The 18,823-nt window shown below is 51.1% G+C and overlaps 1 protein-coding gene and 1 long non-coding RNA gene across 3 annotated transcripts; one reads left to right on the top strand and one right to left on the bottom strand.

Annotated features, from left to right (window-relative positions):
- Positions 1-2,991: 2,991 nt before the first annotated feature.
- Positions 2,992-12,099, bottom strand: LOC112934577 (uncharacterized). Of its 2 annotated transcripts, XR_003237978.2 has the most exons (4): positions 11,172-12,099; positions 6,946-7,087; positions 6,324-6,494; positions 2,992-3,307 (listed from the first exon to the last, which is right to left on the bottom strand). It is a non-coding gene; the product is annotated as an uncharacterized lncRNA (long non-coding RNA). The 2 variants fall into 2 exon arrangements; XR_011996444.1 differs by lacking the exon at positions 2,992-3,307 and having other exon boundaries at positions 5,470-6,494.
- Positions 7,826-10,736, top strand: LOC112934571 (alpha-1,6-mannosyl-glycoprotein 4-beta-N-acetylglucosaminyltransferase-like). The gene is made up of 3 exons (XM_026018024.2): positions 7,826-7,933; positions 8,802-8,958; positions 9,514-10,736. The coding sequence occupies exons 1-3, from the start codon at positions 7,826-7,828 to the stop codon at positions 10,704-10,706; spliced, it is 1,458 nt and encodes a 485-aa protein (XP_025873809.2). The 3' UTR covers positions 10,707-10,736.
- Positions 12,100-18,823: the final 6,724 nt, after the last annotated feature.

The following is an 18,823-nucleotide window of genomic DNA, read 5'->3' as shown; positions in this document are numbered from 1 at the left end:
TGGGATAGAGGAACGTGGAAGGACACATGGGTAAGGGCACGAGATGTGAACAACCCCATGGAAGATACTCTGAACAACTAAGTAGACAAATGACTCACCCAGTTGACATTAGGCAACGTGGAAGTGGCACAATAGGTACATGAATAGAGTGGCCATGGTGGCAGATACGCAGGCCACGTATGGGCTCAAGAGCATAGACTCCCAGTTACCAAGACTGACCTGGCTATTGCTACCTCTGAACACTTAACTTGTCAACAACAGAGACCAATGGAAGTCCCCATTATGGTCCCATTCCTTGAGAAGACCAGCCAGATACTTGGTGGCAAGTTCCATCTTAGAAAAGCCAGTAGTTTATCCTCATAGGAAGAGGGATCTGTTTGGGGTACGGGTTGTTCTTTCCTGCCCCCAGAGTCTCAGACAGGACCACTGTCAAGGTGCTTATGAAATGCCTGATTCATCAGTCATGGAATCCCACACAAATGGAATCCAATCAGGGGACCCATTTCACAACAAAAGAGGTGCATAAGTGGGCCCCTGACCTTGGGAGCCACTGGTCATATCACATGGAACCCTCCAGAAGCAGCTGACCTCACAGAGCACTGGAATGCCTTCCTAAAGCTACAGCTGAAGTACCGGCTCAGAGACACCCTGAAAGTATGTGACAGCACCCTTCAGGACGCGGTATATACATGGAATCAGGGGATCCGCATGACTCTCCAAAGAAAGAATATATGGGTCTGGGGACCTAAAGGTGGAAGCAGGAGTGGGCCCCATTTACCGTCACTCCTCCTGACCCACCAAGTGATTTTGTGCTTCCCATCTGGGCAACTCTCCACTCTCCAGGGTTGAAAGTGCTGGTTCCCAAAGAGGTTGAAGGCACAGCAAGGGCCCTATTGAACTGTAGGTCCTGGCTGCCATCAGAGCACTTGACATGCTTTGTGTCAGAGACCAGAAGACAAGTAGTCACCATTGTGTGAAGAGTAACTGTCCTTGATCCCCAAGAAGAGGTAGGGTCACTTTCACACAACGAGAGCAGAGAGTAATGCGTGTGGAACCCAGGTGACCCACTTGGGCACCTGCAAGCACTCCCCGCCCTACTGACACCATGAACGGACATTGCAGCAACCCTAGGACAAGAAGGTTTGTGGTTGACAAGAACTCAGACCTCCTAGGAACGAAGGTTAGGGTCACACCACAGGGAAAGGACACCGCCAAGCTCTGCCAAAGTCAGCCCTGCGGTGAGAATTTAGACTCGGGGGCAGAGGACACTGAAGAGGAGAAGCCGTGGCTCTGACGCCGACCACAGCAGTGAGTGCTGTAGCTCTCTGTGGGGTGTCCCCTCAGGAAGAGACCAGGGGGAACTAGGGAGGAGCAGCTCCCTAACCCGAATGGAGAAGCAGGTCTGTGCCTCACAAGGACAGCAGTAGCCTCGGCGACAATACCACGAAAACGTGGCACTTGCTCTCCTGCCAAGAGGAGCATAAGCCACTGGTCAGATTAGCTGCTGCCCCCAGGGTTCAAGCTCCAGCAATGATGAAGACACACTTCCCACCCTCGGTTCCGCCCACTGCCCCAGTGACTTAGCACACCAGGGTCACTAAAATGGGCCAATCCCAACGTGATCAGGGCTCTTCCCGAGGCGAACGTGCCTTGAAGCCTCCGCAGCAGCCTGTCTGAGGTTTCCTGAAACTGCGATAACCCTACCCTAACCCAACCCTAACCCTAACCCAACCCTAACCCAACCCTAACCCTAACCCTAACCCTAACCCCTAACCCAACTCTAACCCTAACCCAACCCTAACCCAACCCCAACCCTAACCCTAACCCTAACCTTAACCCAACCCTAACCCAACCCTAACCCTAACCCTAACCTGAACCCTAACCCCTAACCCTAACCCTAACCCTAACCCTAACCCAACCCTAACCCTAACCCAACCCTAACCTGAACCCTAACCCCTAACCCTAACCCTAACACAACCCTAACCCTAACTCTAACCCTAACCCTAACCCAACCCTAACCCTAACCCAACCCTAACCCAACCCTAACTCTAACCCTAACCCTAACCCTAACACAACCCTAACCCTAACCCTAACCCTAACCCTAACCTAACCCTAACCCTAACCCTAACCCCTAACCCTAACCCAACCCTAACCCTAACCCTAACCCTAACCCAGCCCTACTGCTCTCTTGCACAGATTGGAAACGGGCCCCCTCCTCAGGGGCCGGCGCCAGGCGGGAAAGGCCAGGCGGGGGTTCAGGGGGTGGACTTTGGCTCCCTCCAACCGGGTCCACAAGCACCGACGCAGAAGCTGGGCCGTAGATGTTCAGGTCCTGGACGGTGCCTGCACCAGGAACAGACCTGGGTGGTCCCCGGGCACCCGGCAGCTCAGTCGGTTCGGTCCGACTCGTGATTTCGGCTCAGGTCGTGGTGTCGGTGTAGACGGAGGCCCGCAGAGCTGTGCTGGCTGCGGAGCGGAGCCGCCGTGACCCCCTCCCGCCCCTGCCTTTGCCCTGCGATCGCTGCTCCCTGCTCGCTGCTCGCTCTCTGCTTCTTTTCCATAACGACTTCCCTTTTGTTTCTCTTACTGTTGGTCCCAACCACTTTATATGAATCTCGACATCGGGCTATCTTTATGTCCATTTTAAAAGCAATTTGTTGTGTGCTAATCAGAAAACACAGTTGGGGGATACCTGGGGGCTCAGCAGGTGAGCATCCGCCTTCCGCCCAGGGCGTGACCCCGGGGGTCCCGGGATAGGGTCCCACCACCGGCTCCCTGCATGGGGCCTGCTTGTCCCTCTGCCTGTGTCTCTGCCTCTCTCTCTCTCTTTCCCTCTCATGAATAAATAATATCTTTAAAAAAATAAAGAAAACACAGTTGGTTACCTGTGGTTAAAATTAAGTTGGGTTATCCTAAGACAGCTGAGCTAAGGTCTCCCAAGACTGAGAGTCTAGAAATGCAAACACCAAGACTCAGGCAAAGGCGGGAGCGAGGCCGCAGGCATCAACAGCAGACTTTTAATAAGTGTTTCTTCTCCTCACTTAGCCTCATTTCCTCGTATGTAGGGATAATAATATATACATTCAAGGGCATTTATGAGGACTCGACAACACATTAGGGAGAGACTTCCCAGTCTGTCCAGGGTGCCCGGGCCGAGAGGGCCCTTGGGGGCCAGGCCCAGGCCAGGGCTTGTCCACAGACGGCAAGGAGATGGCAGAAGTGGAGGAAGCCGGAGCCAAAGAGAAGACCGACCAGACACACCCGAGAAGCCGGATCTGCTTCAGGTTCGGAGTTACCTGGTCAGAAGCTGAAAGGTGAACCCAAAGGTCAGATAGGGCCGAGGTGGGGAACCCAAAGTGAGGCCGGTGAAATACTTTGCCACCACAGCGTAACAGTGACTGTGTATTAGGGGGCTACTCGGGTTCGAGGATTGGAATCATACAAAATATGTGCTCTAACCAAAAAAAGAAATAAAAGTAGAAACCAAGAACAATTACGTATCTAGAAAAATCTCCAAAGATTTGGAAGATTAAGCAACATTTCTAAATAGCTCATGGGTCAAAAAAGAAATTGCAGATGAAATTAGAAACTATTTTGAACTGAATAATAATGAATACACAACCTCTAAATTTTGGGAGCGCATTTAAAGCAGTCTTTAGAAAAAAGGACACAGCTTTAAAAACTTATTTTAAGGGGGGAAATTGATCAACATCATTAACCACTAGGAAAATGCAAATTGAAAACAATAAGATAATTGAAAACAATAAGATACTGCCATATTTGAAGGGATAAAATGCCTTAAAAGTAACCTGACAATCCTAATGTTCACTGAGAGCAGCTGGAAGTCTCCTCATACATTGCTGGGGGATGTTCAAAACGAGCCACTAGTTTAGAGAAAAGTATAGCAGTTTCTCATAAAGTAAACGTACGCTTATCACATGACTCAGCAATTGCTCTCCTGGGTATTTACTGACAGAAATGAAAATTTATGTTGCACAAAAACCTGATAGGGAGCATTTTTTAGCGGTTTTATTTGTAATTGCCAAAACCTGGAAACAACCCAAATATCTATCAACTTATAAATAAATAAGAAAGCTGTGGGGGCACCTGAGTGGCTCAGCGGCTGAGCGTCTGCCTTCGGCTCAGGTCATGACCCTGGGGTCCTGGGATCGAGTCCCGCATCGGGCTCCCTGCATGGAGCCTGCTTCTCCCTCTGCCTGTGTCTCTGCCTCTCTGTGTGTCTTTCATGAATAAATAAAGAAAATCCTAAAAAAAAAAAAAAAAAAAGCAGCAGCTGTGGTCTGTCCTTAGACTACTACTCAGCAGGAAAAAGTAATGAGCTATTAATACACACACAAATATGGAGGAGTCTCAGATGCAGGATGCTAACTAAGAAGTGCCAGAAATCAGGAGGCTACACACTGCATGATTCCACGGATATGAAATTCTGGAAAAAGCAAACCTGTGGAGACAGAAAACAGGTAAATAGGTGCCAGAGGCTGGAAGGGAAGGCAAGGATTGACCGTAGGAGAGGACGAGGGCATGTGAGGAGGCGACGATAGTGTTCTCTATTCTAGAATGTGGAGGTGACTACATGACAGTAGGTGCACGCCCAAACTCAGAACCCTGCTACAAAAGGTGATTTTACCATATAAAACTTCTATCTGAGTTTACAAAAGAAAAAGAAACACAATAAGATACCAGTACACACCTACTAGAAGCCAGCAGTACAGTGGTGGTTGCCAGGGCTGGGGGCAGGGAAATGGGAGCACTTGGTCCAAGAGAACAGTTTCAGTTACGCAAGATTAATAAGCTCCTGGGACCTCACGTAGAGCAACGTGACGATAGTTAACAATACTAGTTCACGATACTGTATACGTGAAACTTGCTATGAGGGTAGATATTAGGGGCTTTCATCAAAAGAAAGGAGGAGATAGAAAAAAAGGCAGAAAAGAAAGAAAATGGTCACTATGTGAGGTGATGGATATGTTATTTAGCTTGATTGTGGTCATTATTTCACAATGTAAACATGTATCAAAACACCAAGTCATACACCTCAAATACATACGATTTTGGTCAATCACCGTATACCTTGATAAAGCTGGCAGGACATTAACACTACAAAGCTTCTAGAAGGAAACACAAGAGACAATCTCTGCAACCTCGTAATGTGATATTTGTTAAACAGAACCAAAAAAAAAAAAATCACTGACATAAAAGAAAAAAATACTACATTGAACATCAAAATCATACATAATTTTTTTAAAGATTTTATTTATTTATTAGAGACAGAGAGAGGCAGGGCGAGAGAGAGAGAGCGAAGCAGAGACACAGGCAGAGGGAGAAGCAGGCTCCATGCCGGGAGCCCGATGGGGGACTCGATCCCAGGACTCCAGGATCACACCCTGGGACAAAGGCAGGTGCCAAACCGCTGAGCCACCCACGGATCCCCTGCCCACATAATTTTTAATGCAATAAAAGTTCTAGATTTTCTTTAACCATCTTAACTTCGATATAATCATTTCTTGTTTATTTGTTTGCTCATTTGCTTTTTGGCTCCTAGAAGAAAGGGAGGAGAGAGGAAACATTGGAAGAAGAGGATTCAAAGAGGTGAAAAGAGTAGGAGGAAAAAAGAGTTTGAGTTCAAAGCCGTTAGGTCCTGTTAGAAGCGCGTGGCCTTCTCAAAACGGCACTATTGTGGGGAAAGAAAAGTGTGTGTGTGTCTGTGCGTGTAATACTATTCAGCCATCAAAAATGAAGGAAATCCTGCCACTTGTGACACCTGGATGGACCTAGGGGGCATTGTGCCCAATGAAATAAGTCAAAGATAGACAAATCCTATGCGATGTCTTTTATATGTGGAATCTAGAAAACAAACACATTCACAGGCAAAAAAAAAAAAAAAGATCGAATTTGCAGCTACCAGAAGTGGGGAGCTGAGGGGAAAAGGAAGTAGAGGAAGGTGGTCAAAAGGTACAAACTTCCAGTTGTGGAAGAAGTAAGTCCGGAAGATAGAAGGTACAACGTGACGACTCAGGGTGACTGCATCGTATGGTGTATTTGGAAGCTGCTAAGAGAGTAAATACTCAAAATTCTCATCACAAAGAAAAAAATGTGTTTTTCCTGTGTGTGTGTGCGTGTGCGTGTGTGTGTCTATACATGAGACGATGGGTGTTAACTAAACTTACGTCCGTGTCATTTCGCAACATGCGTAAGTAAAGGCACCGCGCTGTCGCCTTAAGCTTATGTAGACAGTTCTGGACGTTAACGACATCTCAGTAAAACCAAAAGGAAATAAAATACTATTGTAAGTAGAATCTTACCCTAAATGCGGGTTCTGGTTTCCGTAACTAGAAAGCCGGCCTGGTCAGAGACGGGGTCATTCGGTTCTGTGCTTCTCTTCGCAGAGGCCGCACCTGCCTCTTGCCTGATGCCAAGGCCAGTGGGGGTCGGCGCCGGGAGAGCCAGGACGAACCCCAAGTGCCATCCGGGTCCTGAGCCGAGCGGAGGAAGAGAAGAGGAGCAAGGTTCAGAGGCCCCTGGGCCGCTCTGGGCTGTGGGCAGCCGACGTAAGAAGTTGAGGACCAACCTGCGGTGACGGCCACCCCCGGCTGGCTGCGCAGGGGCCGAATGGGAGCCCCAACCCCTGCGGGGACCGTCTGCGGCAGCCCTGGGGGGGGAATGACCCGTCGTATTCACTTTCACATTCAGACTGACCGTTAACTTCCACACTTCCAAGTTTGAGATAAAAGCCAGCTTTAAGATGTTAGGCCCCGGCCCCTGGGGTCTCAGCTGGTCAAGTCTGCCTTGGGTCAGGATCCCAGGACCCTGGGTGGGGCTCCCCGCTTCTGCCTCTCCCTTTGCCCCACCCCTCCCTCGTGCTCGCTCGCTCTCAAAAAAATCTTAAAAAAATAAAAATAAAATAAAATAAAACTTTAGCCTCACCTCACCCAGAAACAGGTGCTGGATGTGAGGCCGGAGGGGTAACCAGTGCCCATTCAGGGGGCACAATGGTTGTCAAGCAGGGTCTCCTGGGAGAGGTGACCAGTTTCTGCTACCTCAGAGGAGCCACTCTAGGACCCCCATCCTGCAGACACAGAAATATTAAGGTATTTTCTCCTTGATTTCAGAGAAATTCCACTCTCTGACAGACCCCCAGCCACACCTTCTGTTAGACAAAAAGCCCTCATGGCTGCAGCGCTCCAAACGTGGCAAAGACTTGCACAGGATTAGAAATTTCTGGTCACTTTTTAGGTTTGCATCCTGCTTACCCGTTCAGGATGGGGGGAGATAGACTAGCAAGGGCTTCCCTTGGTCCCTGACTTGACTCAAACATCGTCATCTACGTAACATCACCGGGGGTGGGGGGGTCGGGACAGAGGTAAACGGGCAACTAAGAGACAGGACTCGGAGTATTCACCCGCGACATCCAAGCAGAGACTGTGACTTGGATTTGGGTTTAGGGAGAATATGGTTAAGGCCTAACCCCTCATTTCCTCGTCCTGGCAACACAGCCTCTCTGGTCGGGTCTCTAAGGGCTGATAAACTGAAGGCGCTACTCCAATTTTGCCTGGAAACCCGAACAGGAGGTGAAGAAGGTAGGAGTGGGGTAGAATCAGACTCCTTGGCCTTTGTGTCTCCTTGGACGGCTGCCGGAGGGGGGGCTGAAGTGGGGGAGTGAAGGTAACTGAGATGATTGGGCCGCGGGGTCCCGGAGGAGGAAAGAGGGGAAAGGAAGTGGGGGGCTAGAGGCCAGGGGAGGCCGGGGCGCTCGGGAGTCCTGTCCCCTCGCATTTGTTGGCAGAGCTGCTCCAGGCCCCGCAGCATGCGCCGCCGCCCGTGGGGATGTGTCATAGCTGCTGTGCCCCTCGTCGTCCTGAGCTTCCTCCTCCAAGAGAACGAGGAAGAGCATCTCAGGGAGAACCCATCGTTGGTGAGGACCGGACACGGGCGTCGGACTGTTTGGGGATCCCTCGGGGGAGCGGGGTTTTCCACTCATGCCAACACTCGTTCTCGGAGGTTCTAAGAGGGCACGTGAGGGTCAGGAGTGTATCCGAGGAAAGATAAATATTGAGCCGGCCTTGAAAGATGTGTAAAACGTGAATAAAGGCAAAAGGAGGAAGAGAGGGCGGTTGAAGTGTGGCAAGGGCAACGCGTAGACACGTCTGGGAAAGCAGGCCGACGGGCGGGACCGCGGGCCCAGGCCTCACCGCAGCCTGGCGTCGGGGATGTCACTCATCCCGCTTCTCGTGTGAAGGGCCTGAGACGCCCTGAAGTGCCCTCCCCCGTGCGGGCCACCTGTGCAAGGGCAGGACCGTGTCCTCCGCCGGGCGCGCCAGGTTCTGGGCATCCGCGTTCTCCTTAATGCCTCAGGGCGGCTGGGGCCTGGCCCGGGCAGAGGTGGGCAGGGTGCAGGGATGCCCCGTGTCAGGGTGACAAGGGCCAGCCCTGGGGTGCAGGCGCTGTGGGGTCTCAGCCCTGCCGGGGCGCTCGCGGCCTAAGCCCGGCTGGGTGCCCTTTGCCAGCCCGCCAACGCGGGAAGACCTACATGTGGGGCGTGGTGGGCAGGCAGTCCCCCCAGAGGGCTCTAGAACCCCGACAGGTACCCCTGCTTCCGGCCTGATTGCAGGGCCCGCGCCCCTGCTGGAGAGTCCCGTGTGTCCTCACGCTGAGGTGGGGCTAGCGGCCAGCTGAGCCCTGACACTCGGGCTTGCCCCGCTGTCCTAAAGGAGGGGTGTGCCCCTGAGGGTTCCGGGGCGTCAGGGTGGCGTCGGGGCTGATAGTCCTCTCACCCTCAGCAGGAGGAAAAGAAGAAAACGCTGTGGCGGCTCAATCAGGAGCAACTGGGCTCTGAGAGCAGGGACCACCTGGCGGCCTTCAAGAACATGCGGGAAGCCGCCCCTGTCCTCCAGCAGGCCACCTACCGGCTCCTGGCTGGAGCCCCTCCGCAGGGAAGGAGTGAGTGTGGGGCGCCTGGGGGGCCCCAGGGCACCCCGACAAGAGGGAAGCGGGCTGGCAGCCGGTGAGGAAAGCAGGCTGTGCGGGGGTGGCCACGCCGCGAGGCCGGGTAGGCCGCAGTCCTTGGGGCCTTCCCCCGGCGCCCCGGGAGCAAGGAGGCCGGAGGCCGCGGGAGAGGCAGCGCCGAGGGGGCGCCGGGTGCGGGAAGACAAGGGCGGTGCGCCGAGCAGCTGCGCTCCGGCCCCCCGGGCCTCGGGTTCCCCAAGCTCCCGAGACCCCCTAGTCCGCCTGTGACCACCGCGACCGGGGAGCTCTGGGGCCAAGGCCTGGCAGGCCAGCCTCTGGCACGCGGCAGCCTCCGCCGTCAGACAGGCCTGTCCTAGATCCCGCCACCAGTCTTTGGAAGTCGTGACGGAGTGAGGCCCCTCCGCAACCTGTCACCAGAGATGGGCACCAGGAGCGGACACACTGTCCCTGGGAAGGGGTGTCAACCTGCCTCGGGCGTGGCTTTTAGGGGGGCGAGAGGAGAGGCCCTAAGGCCCCCGTCCTGCCCAGGGCTGCTGGCGGCCGGCATCGCCTCGGAGCGGGGCCCGCGTGGGACCTACCTGCTGGACACCCTGCGGTCCCTTTTCCAGGCCTCGTCAGAAGCCGAGCTGGACCACGTGCTGGTGCTGGTGCACCTGTCGGGGGGTGACCCCGCGTGGCTCGGCCAGACGGCTGCCAACATCTCGGGGCTCTTCGGGCGCCACATTGAAGCCCGGAGGCTGCTGGTGATCGGCGGTGGCCTCGGGGGGGCCCCGGGCCCGGGGCACCCGGGCTCCCCGAGTCGTGGCTCGGCCTGCGGGGCGCGGCGGGCCGGGCGCAGGGCCAGCTACGCGCTCCTCATGAACTTCGCTCGCAACCTGTCCGAATACTTTCTGGTGATGGGAGATCGTGTTCGCTGCAGCCCCGAATTCATTTCCAGCGTCTCCCGGGTCCTGTGGGCCTGGAGAGCGCTCCCCTGGGCCGTCCTGGAGTTCTCGGGCCTGTGCCTCTCGGGGAAGGTCGTGCGCGCGGGGGACCTGGGCCGCCTGGCCTCCCTGCTCCTGTTCCCCGCCGACCTTCCCATCCCCTCGCTCCTCTCCGAGTTCCGTCTCCTCCTGGCCCAGGACGCCCCGATCCGCTTCAACCCGGCGGTCTTCCACGGCTCGGGCCGGGGCTCGGTGGCCGGGGACCCGTGCGCGCCCCCGGAGGAGGAGGAGGAGGAGGCCGCGTCCGGGGAGCCCGACAACCCGGCCGCCACCGTCCTCAGCGACATGATGGCCGCGGGGAGCGCCCCGCCCCAGGTGGCCTATGTCCTGAACAAGGAGTGCTACTCCGTGCTCAGCCCCGTGCGGGGCAACTACCTGGCCGTGGCCTGGGACAGGCCGCAGAGGGTGGCCCGCGTGGCGGTGCTGACGGGCTCTGAGCCGCACGGGCTGCACCTGCTGCGCCAGGGCCGCGTGGAGCTGGGCCTCGGGCCGCCGGTCGCGGGCCACTGCGGCCGCCACTCCCTGCTGGGCCCGCTGGTGGCCGGGCGCCTGGACCAGGCCGTGTTCTCCGAGGCGCGCCTGAGCTGCCTGCGGCTGCTCGTGCTGGCGCCCCAGGAGCCCTGGCTGCTGGTCAGGCAGATCAGGGTCTGGACGTGGCCCGAGGAGGCGGACGCCGAGCCCGCGGCCTCCGGGGAGGACGCCGGGCCCGCCCCAACCCGCTCGGCCGCCCGCCAATAAAGCTGAGCTCCGGGCCTGCTCCTTCCGAGCGGCCGCCGTGTGCTTATTATCCAACCCAGGCACTTCGGGGAACGGAAGGGCTCCTGACACTCACGCTAGAACCACAGATGGGAACCCACACGGCCGACAGGCAAGATGTGCGATCACCCTGGTGTGACTTCTTGGGGTACTCGAGGGAGGTGGCACGGTGGGAGTGGGGCAGAGACGAGACCATGTCCTAGGGGTTCAGAGGCCGCAGAGGGGGAAGGGGCCGCCTTGGGGCACTATCAGCAGGCGAGCATCACACCGCGAGCTCCCTCCTCGAGGGAGGTCTCGCCTGCGTGGGGTGACAGCAGCCCTCCGCGCTGGGCCCTTGACCGTGTCGGAACCGCGGGGCCAGATCCAGACCCCCGGCCTAGCGTCTGGGCTGCGGTAAAGGAATCCACAGATTGAGTGGCTGGTAAACAGCAGGAATCTAGTTCTCACCGTTTTGGAGGCTGCGAAGTGCAAGGCGGAGGTGCTGGCGGAGGTGCTGGCGGACGCGCTGTCTGGCGAGGGCCTGCTTCTCCGGTTCCCGATGACTGGCTGCGGCTCTGCTGCATCCTCATAGGGCAGAGGTGGGTTAGGAGCCCTCAGGCTTCTAAGGGCGCTGATCCTACTCATAAAGCCCCACCCTCGGTGCTCAATCACCTCCCACAAGCTCCATCTTCTATTACCCCCCCCCCCCCGGGGGTTAGGGCTCCAACGTATGAATTTGGAGGGACGTATTCAGGCCATAGCAAGACCGAAACTTCCAAGGTGCTGAGGCTGAGACTTTGCTGAAGCAAAGTTTGCTTAGTTGGGATTCAGGAACGAACATTTAAAATAGCCGCGAATCCCCTAGAACTGTGTACAAAATTAGGTAGGAATCCACATGTGCATTTTTCTGAGAAGAAAATACTTTCATCACAGCATTAAAATACCAGATCTGCCTCTAAAAAGTTAATAGTATAACAGCAGCATAACCTTCTTGAGGGAAGGAGCCATGTTATTTACATCAGGAATCTATTTCCACTGAAAAATAAGGAGTTAGGGTTATATATTCTTTCATGTATCTATTCAGCAAATATTACCTACTTCAGGTTAAGTGCTGTTAAAGACAGTATGAATAATAAGGTGAGCTAACCACGGATGACACCACAAGGAACTTAACAAAATCAGGAATTAAGTTGTGTGACATAGAAAACTTGATCGATATAGGTATCAATTCTCTCTAAATCGATGAATAAATAACATCATGGGAGACCATGTATGCATCTAAAAATGAACAAAATTCCCATGTTCCTTGCAATTTCACTGACCAATAAAATGAAAGCAAATCTTTGGGTGAGATTTACATTAAAAAATTCCAACAGAGCTTTAGTCAGCCGGCAGAAACCTTTTTTTTCTCATGGACCTAATAATTCTTCTTTATCTTGTTCCGTAAGAGCCGTTCTCAGTGTCACTGGTATTTTCTAGAGAGGCCGTGTCTTTTGTAGATGACACCGAGCTTAAAAATGAGGATTTGAAAGCAGGGTATATGAATTCGAAACACAGCTCTGCCTCTTGGACAAGTTATTCTGACTCCCTCTGGGCCTTAATATTCTCATTTCTAACATGGGAATAAAAATCGCTCATTCTTGGGGTGCCTGGACGGCTCAGTTGGTTAAGCGTCCGACTCTTGATCTCAGCTCAGGTCTCAATGTCAAAGTTGTGAGTTCAAGCACTGGGCTCCATGCTGGGTGTTCAGCCTACCTAAGAAAACAAAAATCAGGGCACCTGGGTGACTCAGTCAGTTGAGCATCTGCCTTCGGCTCAGGTCATGATCCCCGGGTCCTGGGGTCAATTCCTGCTTCGGGCGCCCTGCAGCATGCTTGGTGGGGAGCCTGCTTCTCCCTCTCCTTCTCCTTCTGCCACCCCCTGCTTGCTCGCTCGCTCTCTCTGTCTCTCTCCCTATCAAATAAAATCTTTTTAAAAAAATTGTATTCACGGGGTTGTGAAGATTAATTAACTCATAACACTTAAAATAGTATTAAGCATGTACTAAGGGCTTGTTAATCCTAGTTATGACTATTATCTTTATTATTTAAATGATTTTAGTATTATTATTATTTTTTTAAAGATTATTTATTGAGAGAGAGAGAGCTGAGAGGAGGGGCAGAGGGAGAGAAAGAAAAACTCTGGGCAGGCTCCACACAGGGTGTGGAGCCCAACGTAGGGCTCAATCTCATGACCCTGGGATCATGACCTGAGCCAAAATCAAGAGTCAGGGGCTTAACCGGCTGAGCCACCCAGGTGCCCTAATTTTAGTATTATTATATAGAGGAAATCCTAATTCTTTTGCAAAAATACAATCTAACCGTTACCTACATCAGCCAGCTCCTTTGCTACTTCTCCTTCTACCGGCCATCCTACCCTATACATACTCCCCAAAATTCTATTTCTGCCTTTCTTCTTTGACAAATTACCATGTTCACGGAGCACGAAGAACTCAGACTGATTCACACAACCGTCCTTCACAAAGACTGATCTAGGCATAGTAGCACTCACGGCGAGGAGCAGTGGGCAGGAAAACAAAGGTTGCTGAAACAATTGGAAGGGGGAGGAAAGAAAGAGAGAAAGGGAGAAAGGGAGAAAGAAAGAAAGAGAAAGAAAGGAAAGAAAGAAAGAAAGAAAGAAAGAAAAGAAAAGAAAAAAAGAAAAGAAAAGAAAAGAAAAGAAAAGAAAAGAAAAGAAAGAAAAAAGAAAGTAGAGAAACAACCTCAGCCATTTCTAGAGCTCTCCTGTGCCCAGGGAAGGCACTAATTGTCTAGGACTGTCGGCCTCTCACCCCCCACCTGTGCCATCCCAAGAAAGACACACCGTAAGCAGAGCAGATATGGGAACGCAGACACAGCATCTCCAGGGGACGGCGGACTGTGTTCAACAACAAAGAATGGCAAAGACCAGAACTAAGGCAAAGACCAACGAGGATAACAAGTTTTGGGTCTTGCTTCCATTCCACCCTCGCTGTGTAAGTGCTTCCTCCCAGCCCCCTGCGCTCCACAGTTCCCTGACCCTCTCCTCAGCCGTGGTTCTCAACCGTGGGTTGATTTTGCCCCCAACCCCCACTGGGGAACATTCGGCAACGTCTGGAGATATTTCTGGTTGTCACAACCAGGGGATGCTAGTGACATGTAGTGCAAAGAGGCCGGGGGGGGCGGGGGATGCTGCTAAAAAAACTGCAACATCTGGAAGCCCTGACAACCAAGAATGATCCCACCCAAATGTCAATAGTGCCGTGCTGAAAACCCAGCACTCCAATGGATCAGCGGCAGCACACCTGACAGGATGATACCACTTTTATTTTTTTTAAGATTTATTTATTTTAGAGAGAGAGAGAGAGCACAAGAGGGAGGGGCAGAGGGAAAGGGAGAGAGAATCTGAAGCCGACTCCATGCTGAGCACGGAGCCCGACACGGGGCTCAATCTCAGCTGAGATCATGACCCTGAGACCCTGAGATCACGGCCTGAGCCAAAAGCAAGAGTTAGACGCTCCGCCAGCTGTACCACCCAGGCACCTCAGAATGACACTACTTTTAAACAACTTTTCAAAAGCAGGAAGTGTCAAAATGATGTAAGGAGGGGATCCCTGGGTGGCGCAGCAGTTTCGTGCCTGCCTTTGGCCCAGGGCGTGATCCTGGAGTCCCGGGATCGAGTCCCACGTCAGGCTCCCTGCATGGAGCCTGCTTCTCCCTCTGCCTGGGTCTCTGCCTCTCTCTCTCTCTCTATGTCTATCATAAATACATAAATATTTTAAAAAATGATGTAAGGAGAAAATGGAATTATCACATAATACCATAATAATCACATAATTTTTTGACAGATCAAAAAGTTATTCTTCTAGCCACAAGACGTAAAACCACTAGCTCAGTAAGTCATGGCATGCATAAAATATGTATCTAGAAAAAAGTCTATAAAGAACAGAATTTGTGAGTGTGAAGTTTTGAGGAATTTCTACTAGGATTTCTGTTAACCGTATGCTTCTTTACATTTGAATTATGGTGTTTCGTCAAATAAAAGGTTTTACTTGGGATTTGTGATAAGAAGATGACCTGATTCCTCACAGGGCTATATCCATACTTTATGAATCTATGAATTTCTTCAACCCTCTGCACTCAGGGTTTGGCCCCTGCCACTCAACCAAAACTGCCCTTGTCAAGATTTCTAATGACGTCCTGGTTGCAAATTTTGAAATCTGTCAGCATATAAAGCCATGAGGTTTTCAGAGGCCGAGCCCTGCATGATTTCAGCGGTAAGAGGCTGAGCAGATGAACTCGAGGAAGCGTGGACACAGGGACAGGAGGGAGAGCAGTGAGTGTGACCTCGCAAGCCACCTCCAGTTCTTCTAACGGTTCCCCCCGGTGTTTGCTTGCACCCGCATTTCCACGCGACGTGCTTCCACTACCACTGTTCGGTTCTTCATACACATTCCGTGTACGTAACTGTCATACATGACAGAGCGTGGGCCTTTCTATGCTGCCCCACATAGGCGCCGACCCCTCCGGTCTTCCGATGATATTTTCCCGGTGGTCACGTTCTCTCGTGAAGTAGTCACGGCTGAACCAACCTCGGGCCGGAGATTCTCAGGCCCTTCTCCAGGGCGTGGGCCCCTCTCAAGGACGCTGGCAGAGCCTCCTGGAAGCCACAGGCGGCGGTGCCACACCACAGGGCGGATTTGCTCTAAGACAGTAACTGTCCCTGGAGAGATGGAGCCCCCTGAGACTCCTCAGAGAAGGTGCTTCCTCCGTCAGGATAAGAAGACGATGTCTCCCCGAGGGGTGAAGTTTGGGCTTGGCTGCAGGCCCCCTATAAGGTTAGGAGCCTCCAAAGTCCAGCAGTTTTCAGCGGTGACACAGATCCGCTGTTCCCCCGGGGACCTCGGGGAAGGGAGCGAAGGGAACTATTGCATCACAGGCCCGGGCTACCTGCTGTGTCATGGGTGAAAACGGTTTCTTTGTTTCCTTAGCAACCGGATTTATGGCGTGTGGCGGGGGAGGCACCTGAGCAGCTACACTGTGCTTAGGGAGCCTGATTGTTTGATCTCACAGCAGCGATCTGTGATTATATTTTCTTTCAAGTGTAATTTCTCCTGGGAGCTAGTAGTTCTCTCTTACTGTTTGCACTGTCGTAGGCTCTCAGGACGCATCAGCAAGCGGACCGAGGCGGCTGCCCGTGTGGTGCCACATGGAAGTGGGAGAGGCAAGGCGCAGGAGAGCTGTGGGGCAGAGAGACTGCAGGGGTTTGAATAAAGAAGTGACAAGATCTGACTGAAGTTATGGAAGGGTTATTCCACCTTCTGGGTAGTGAACAGACTGAGTTGGAAACAGGGTTAATTAGGGTGCTTCCACAGGCATCCAGGTGAGAGAAGATGGTTTATTTTTTATTTTTTTTATTTTTTTTAATTTTTAATTTTTTAATTTTTTTGAGAAGATGGTTTAGACCAGAGTGGTGGTGGTAGAGGTGTAAGAAGTGGTCAGATTTTTAAAAATACATTTTCAAAATCAATCCAAGAGAATTTCCTGAATGATTGGTTGTAGGGTTTGAGAAAACAGTAAGAATAACTCCACAAGGTTTTTGACCAAATCACTGGAAAGATGGAGCTGCATCCCACCACCACCACTGAAATGGGAAAGAATGTTTTATATGTCTTTTAAGGGAATTTGGTAGATTTCTCAGCAGGGCCTTGTACCTCCTTCATTTTTTTCCAAAGATTTTATTTATTCATGAGAGACAGAGAGGCAGACACAGAGGCAGACAGAGAAGCAGGCTCCATGCAGGGAGCCCGACGTAGGACTCGATCCCAGGTCTCCAGGATCAGGCCCTGGGCCAAAGGCAGCGCTAAACCACTGACCCCCTGGGCTGCCCTACCTCCTTCATTATATTTATTCCTACATAGTTTATATTTTCTGTTGATATTAATATATTAAACTATTCTATAATATTTATAGGTATAGTTATCAATTATAATAAACTTTTTTAAAGGTTTGCTTATTTATTTGAGAAAGAGAGCACGAGTAAGGGGAGGGGCAGAGGAAGGAAGAGAGAATCTCAAGCAGACTCTCCGCTGGGCATGGAGCCCAATGTAGGACTCCATTTCATGACCCCTGAGATCATGACCTGAGCTGAAATCAAGAGTCTGACACTTAAACAACTGAACCATCCAGGTGCCCTTGAACATTTTAGTATTTTAGATTGATCTCATATCCAGAAATCACCGTGAATTTTCTTATTACTAATGATAGTGAGCTCATTGATTCTCTTGAAATCTCTAAGCAGATGCATACTACATGTCACTAATGACTGTTTTGTCACTTTCGGTTCTAACTAATTCCTCATTTATTTTTCTTATCTTACTGCACTGGCTGGAACAGAGATTGGCAAACTATGGCCTGTATGCCCAATATTTCCTACTACCTGTTTTTGTAAATAAAGTCTTAATGGGACACATTACTTTCATTCATTCATGTATCACCTGTATTTCATGCAATAACAGCACAATAGAGGGATCCCTGGGTGGCGCAGCGGTTTGGCGCCTGCCTTTGGCCCAGGGCGTGATCCTGGAGAACCGGGATCGAATCCCACATCGGGCTCCTGGTGCATGGAGCCTGCTTCTCCCTCTGCCTGTGTCTCTGCCTCTCTCTCTCTCTCTCTCTGTGTGTGACTATCATAAATAAATAAAAATTTAAAAAAAATAACAGCACAATAGAATAATTGCAACACAGACTGTATGTCCTAAAATATTTGTTATTTAACCCAAACAGAAAAAGTTTGCCAACTCTTGGGCTAGGATTTCCAGTACCATATTAAATAAAGGCATGATTACAGATATTCTAGTTTTCTTCCTGATTAATGGAAATGTATCTAAAATATTATATTTGCAGTAAAATATTGATATACAATCAAGTTAAAGAAGCTCTCATCTATTCCTAGCTTCCTAAGAATTATGGGGTTGAATTTTATTAAGTGTTTTTTTCAGCAACTAATGAGATGACCACATTATCATTCTCCATGAATCTGTTAGTGCAAGGGATCCCTGGGTGGCTCAGTGGTTTAGCACCTGCCTCCGGCCAGGTGTGATCCTGGAGTCCTGGGATCGAGTCCCGCATCAGGCTCCCTGTGTGGAGCCTGCTTCTCCCTCTGCCTGTGTTTCTGCCTCTCTCTCTCTCTCTCTCTGTATTTCTCATGAATAAATGAATAAAATAGTTTTTAAAAATCTGTTAGTGCGAGAATTTTATGTAAAGATTTCCTATCTTCACATTCCTGAGATAAAACCAACATGATTATGGTTTATTGTTGTTGTTTTTTTAAATAATTGTTGGGGTTCCTGGGTGGCTCAGTGAGTTGAGTCTGATTTCAGCTTGGGTCATGATCTCAGGGTCCTGGGATCAGGCCTCACGTTGGGCTCCCTGCTCAGCGGGGAGTCTGCTTGTCCCTCTTCCTCTGCCCTCCCCCCAGCTTGTACTCTCTCTGTTTCTCTCTCAAATAAATAAATAAATATTTAAAAAATAATAATTGTTGGAGGGGTACATGGAAGGCTGAGTCAGTTAAGTGTCAGCCTCTTGGTCTTGGCTCGGGTCATGATCTCAGGGTCATGAGATTGGGCTCTGCTGTGCTCAGCATGGAGTCTGCTTGAGATTCACTCTCCCTCTGCCTCTGCCCCTCCCATTCATGCTCTTTCAAATAAACGAATAAATCTTTAAAATTAAAAAAAAAAAAAGATTGTTGGGGTACCTGGGTGTTTCCATGTGTTGGTCTCTTAGTTTTAGCTCAGGTCATGATCTCATGGTTGTGGGATTGAGTCTCACACTGGGTGCCCCATGTTGGGCTTCATGCTCAGCACTGAGTCTGCTTGAGATTCTGTCCCTCTGTCCCTCCCCACTCATTGTCTCTCTCTCTCTCAAATAAATAAATAAATGTATATAATTTGCTAATATTTTATTTATGAATTTTACACTTGTGTTCATAGAAATTGAATGACAATTTCCCTTTCTTGTGCTGTGTGTAATACTAAAATAGTGTATATGCCCCAAATACTTACTGAACCACTAATGTATGAAAGCACTTTGTAAGGTACAGGA

The sequence above is a fragment of the Vulpes vulpes genome, chromosome 13 (genome assembly GCF_048418805.1).
Source record: "Vulpes vulpes isolate BD-2025 chromosome 13, VulVul3, whole genome shotgun sequence".
Taxonomy (NCBI): domain Eukaryota; kingdom Metazoa; phylum Chordata; class Mammalia; order Carnivora; family Canidae; genus Vulpes; species Vulpes vulpes.
This window is presented reverse-complemented; position numbering and strand designations above follow the sequence as displayed.

Excerpts from the sequence above, each read along its gene's own strand:
- LOC112934571 (XM_026018024.2), top strand. The coding sequence starts at position 7,826 with ATGCGCCGCCGCCCGTGGGGATGTGTCATAGCTGCTGTGCCCCTCGTC. Across the intron at positions 7,934-8,801 it reads TCAGGGAGAACCCATCGTTG|GAGGAAAAGAAGAAAACGCT; the intron begins GTGAGGACCGGA and ends CACCCTCAGCAG. Across the intron at positions 8,959-9,513 it reads AGCCCCTCCGCAGGGAAGGA|GGCTGCTGGCGGCCGGCATC; the intron begins GTGAGTGTGGGG and ends CGTCCTGCCCAG.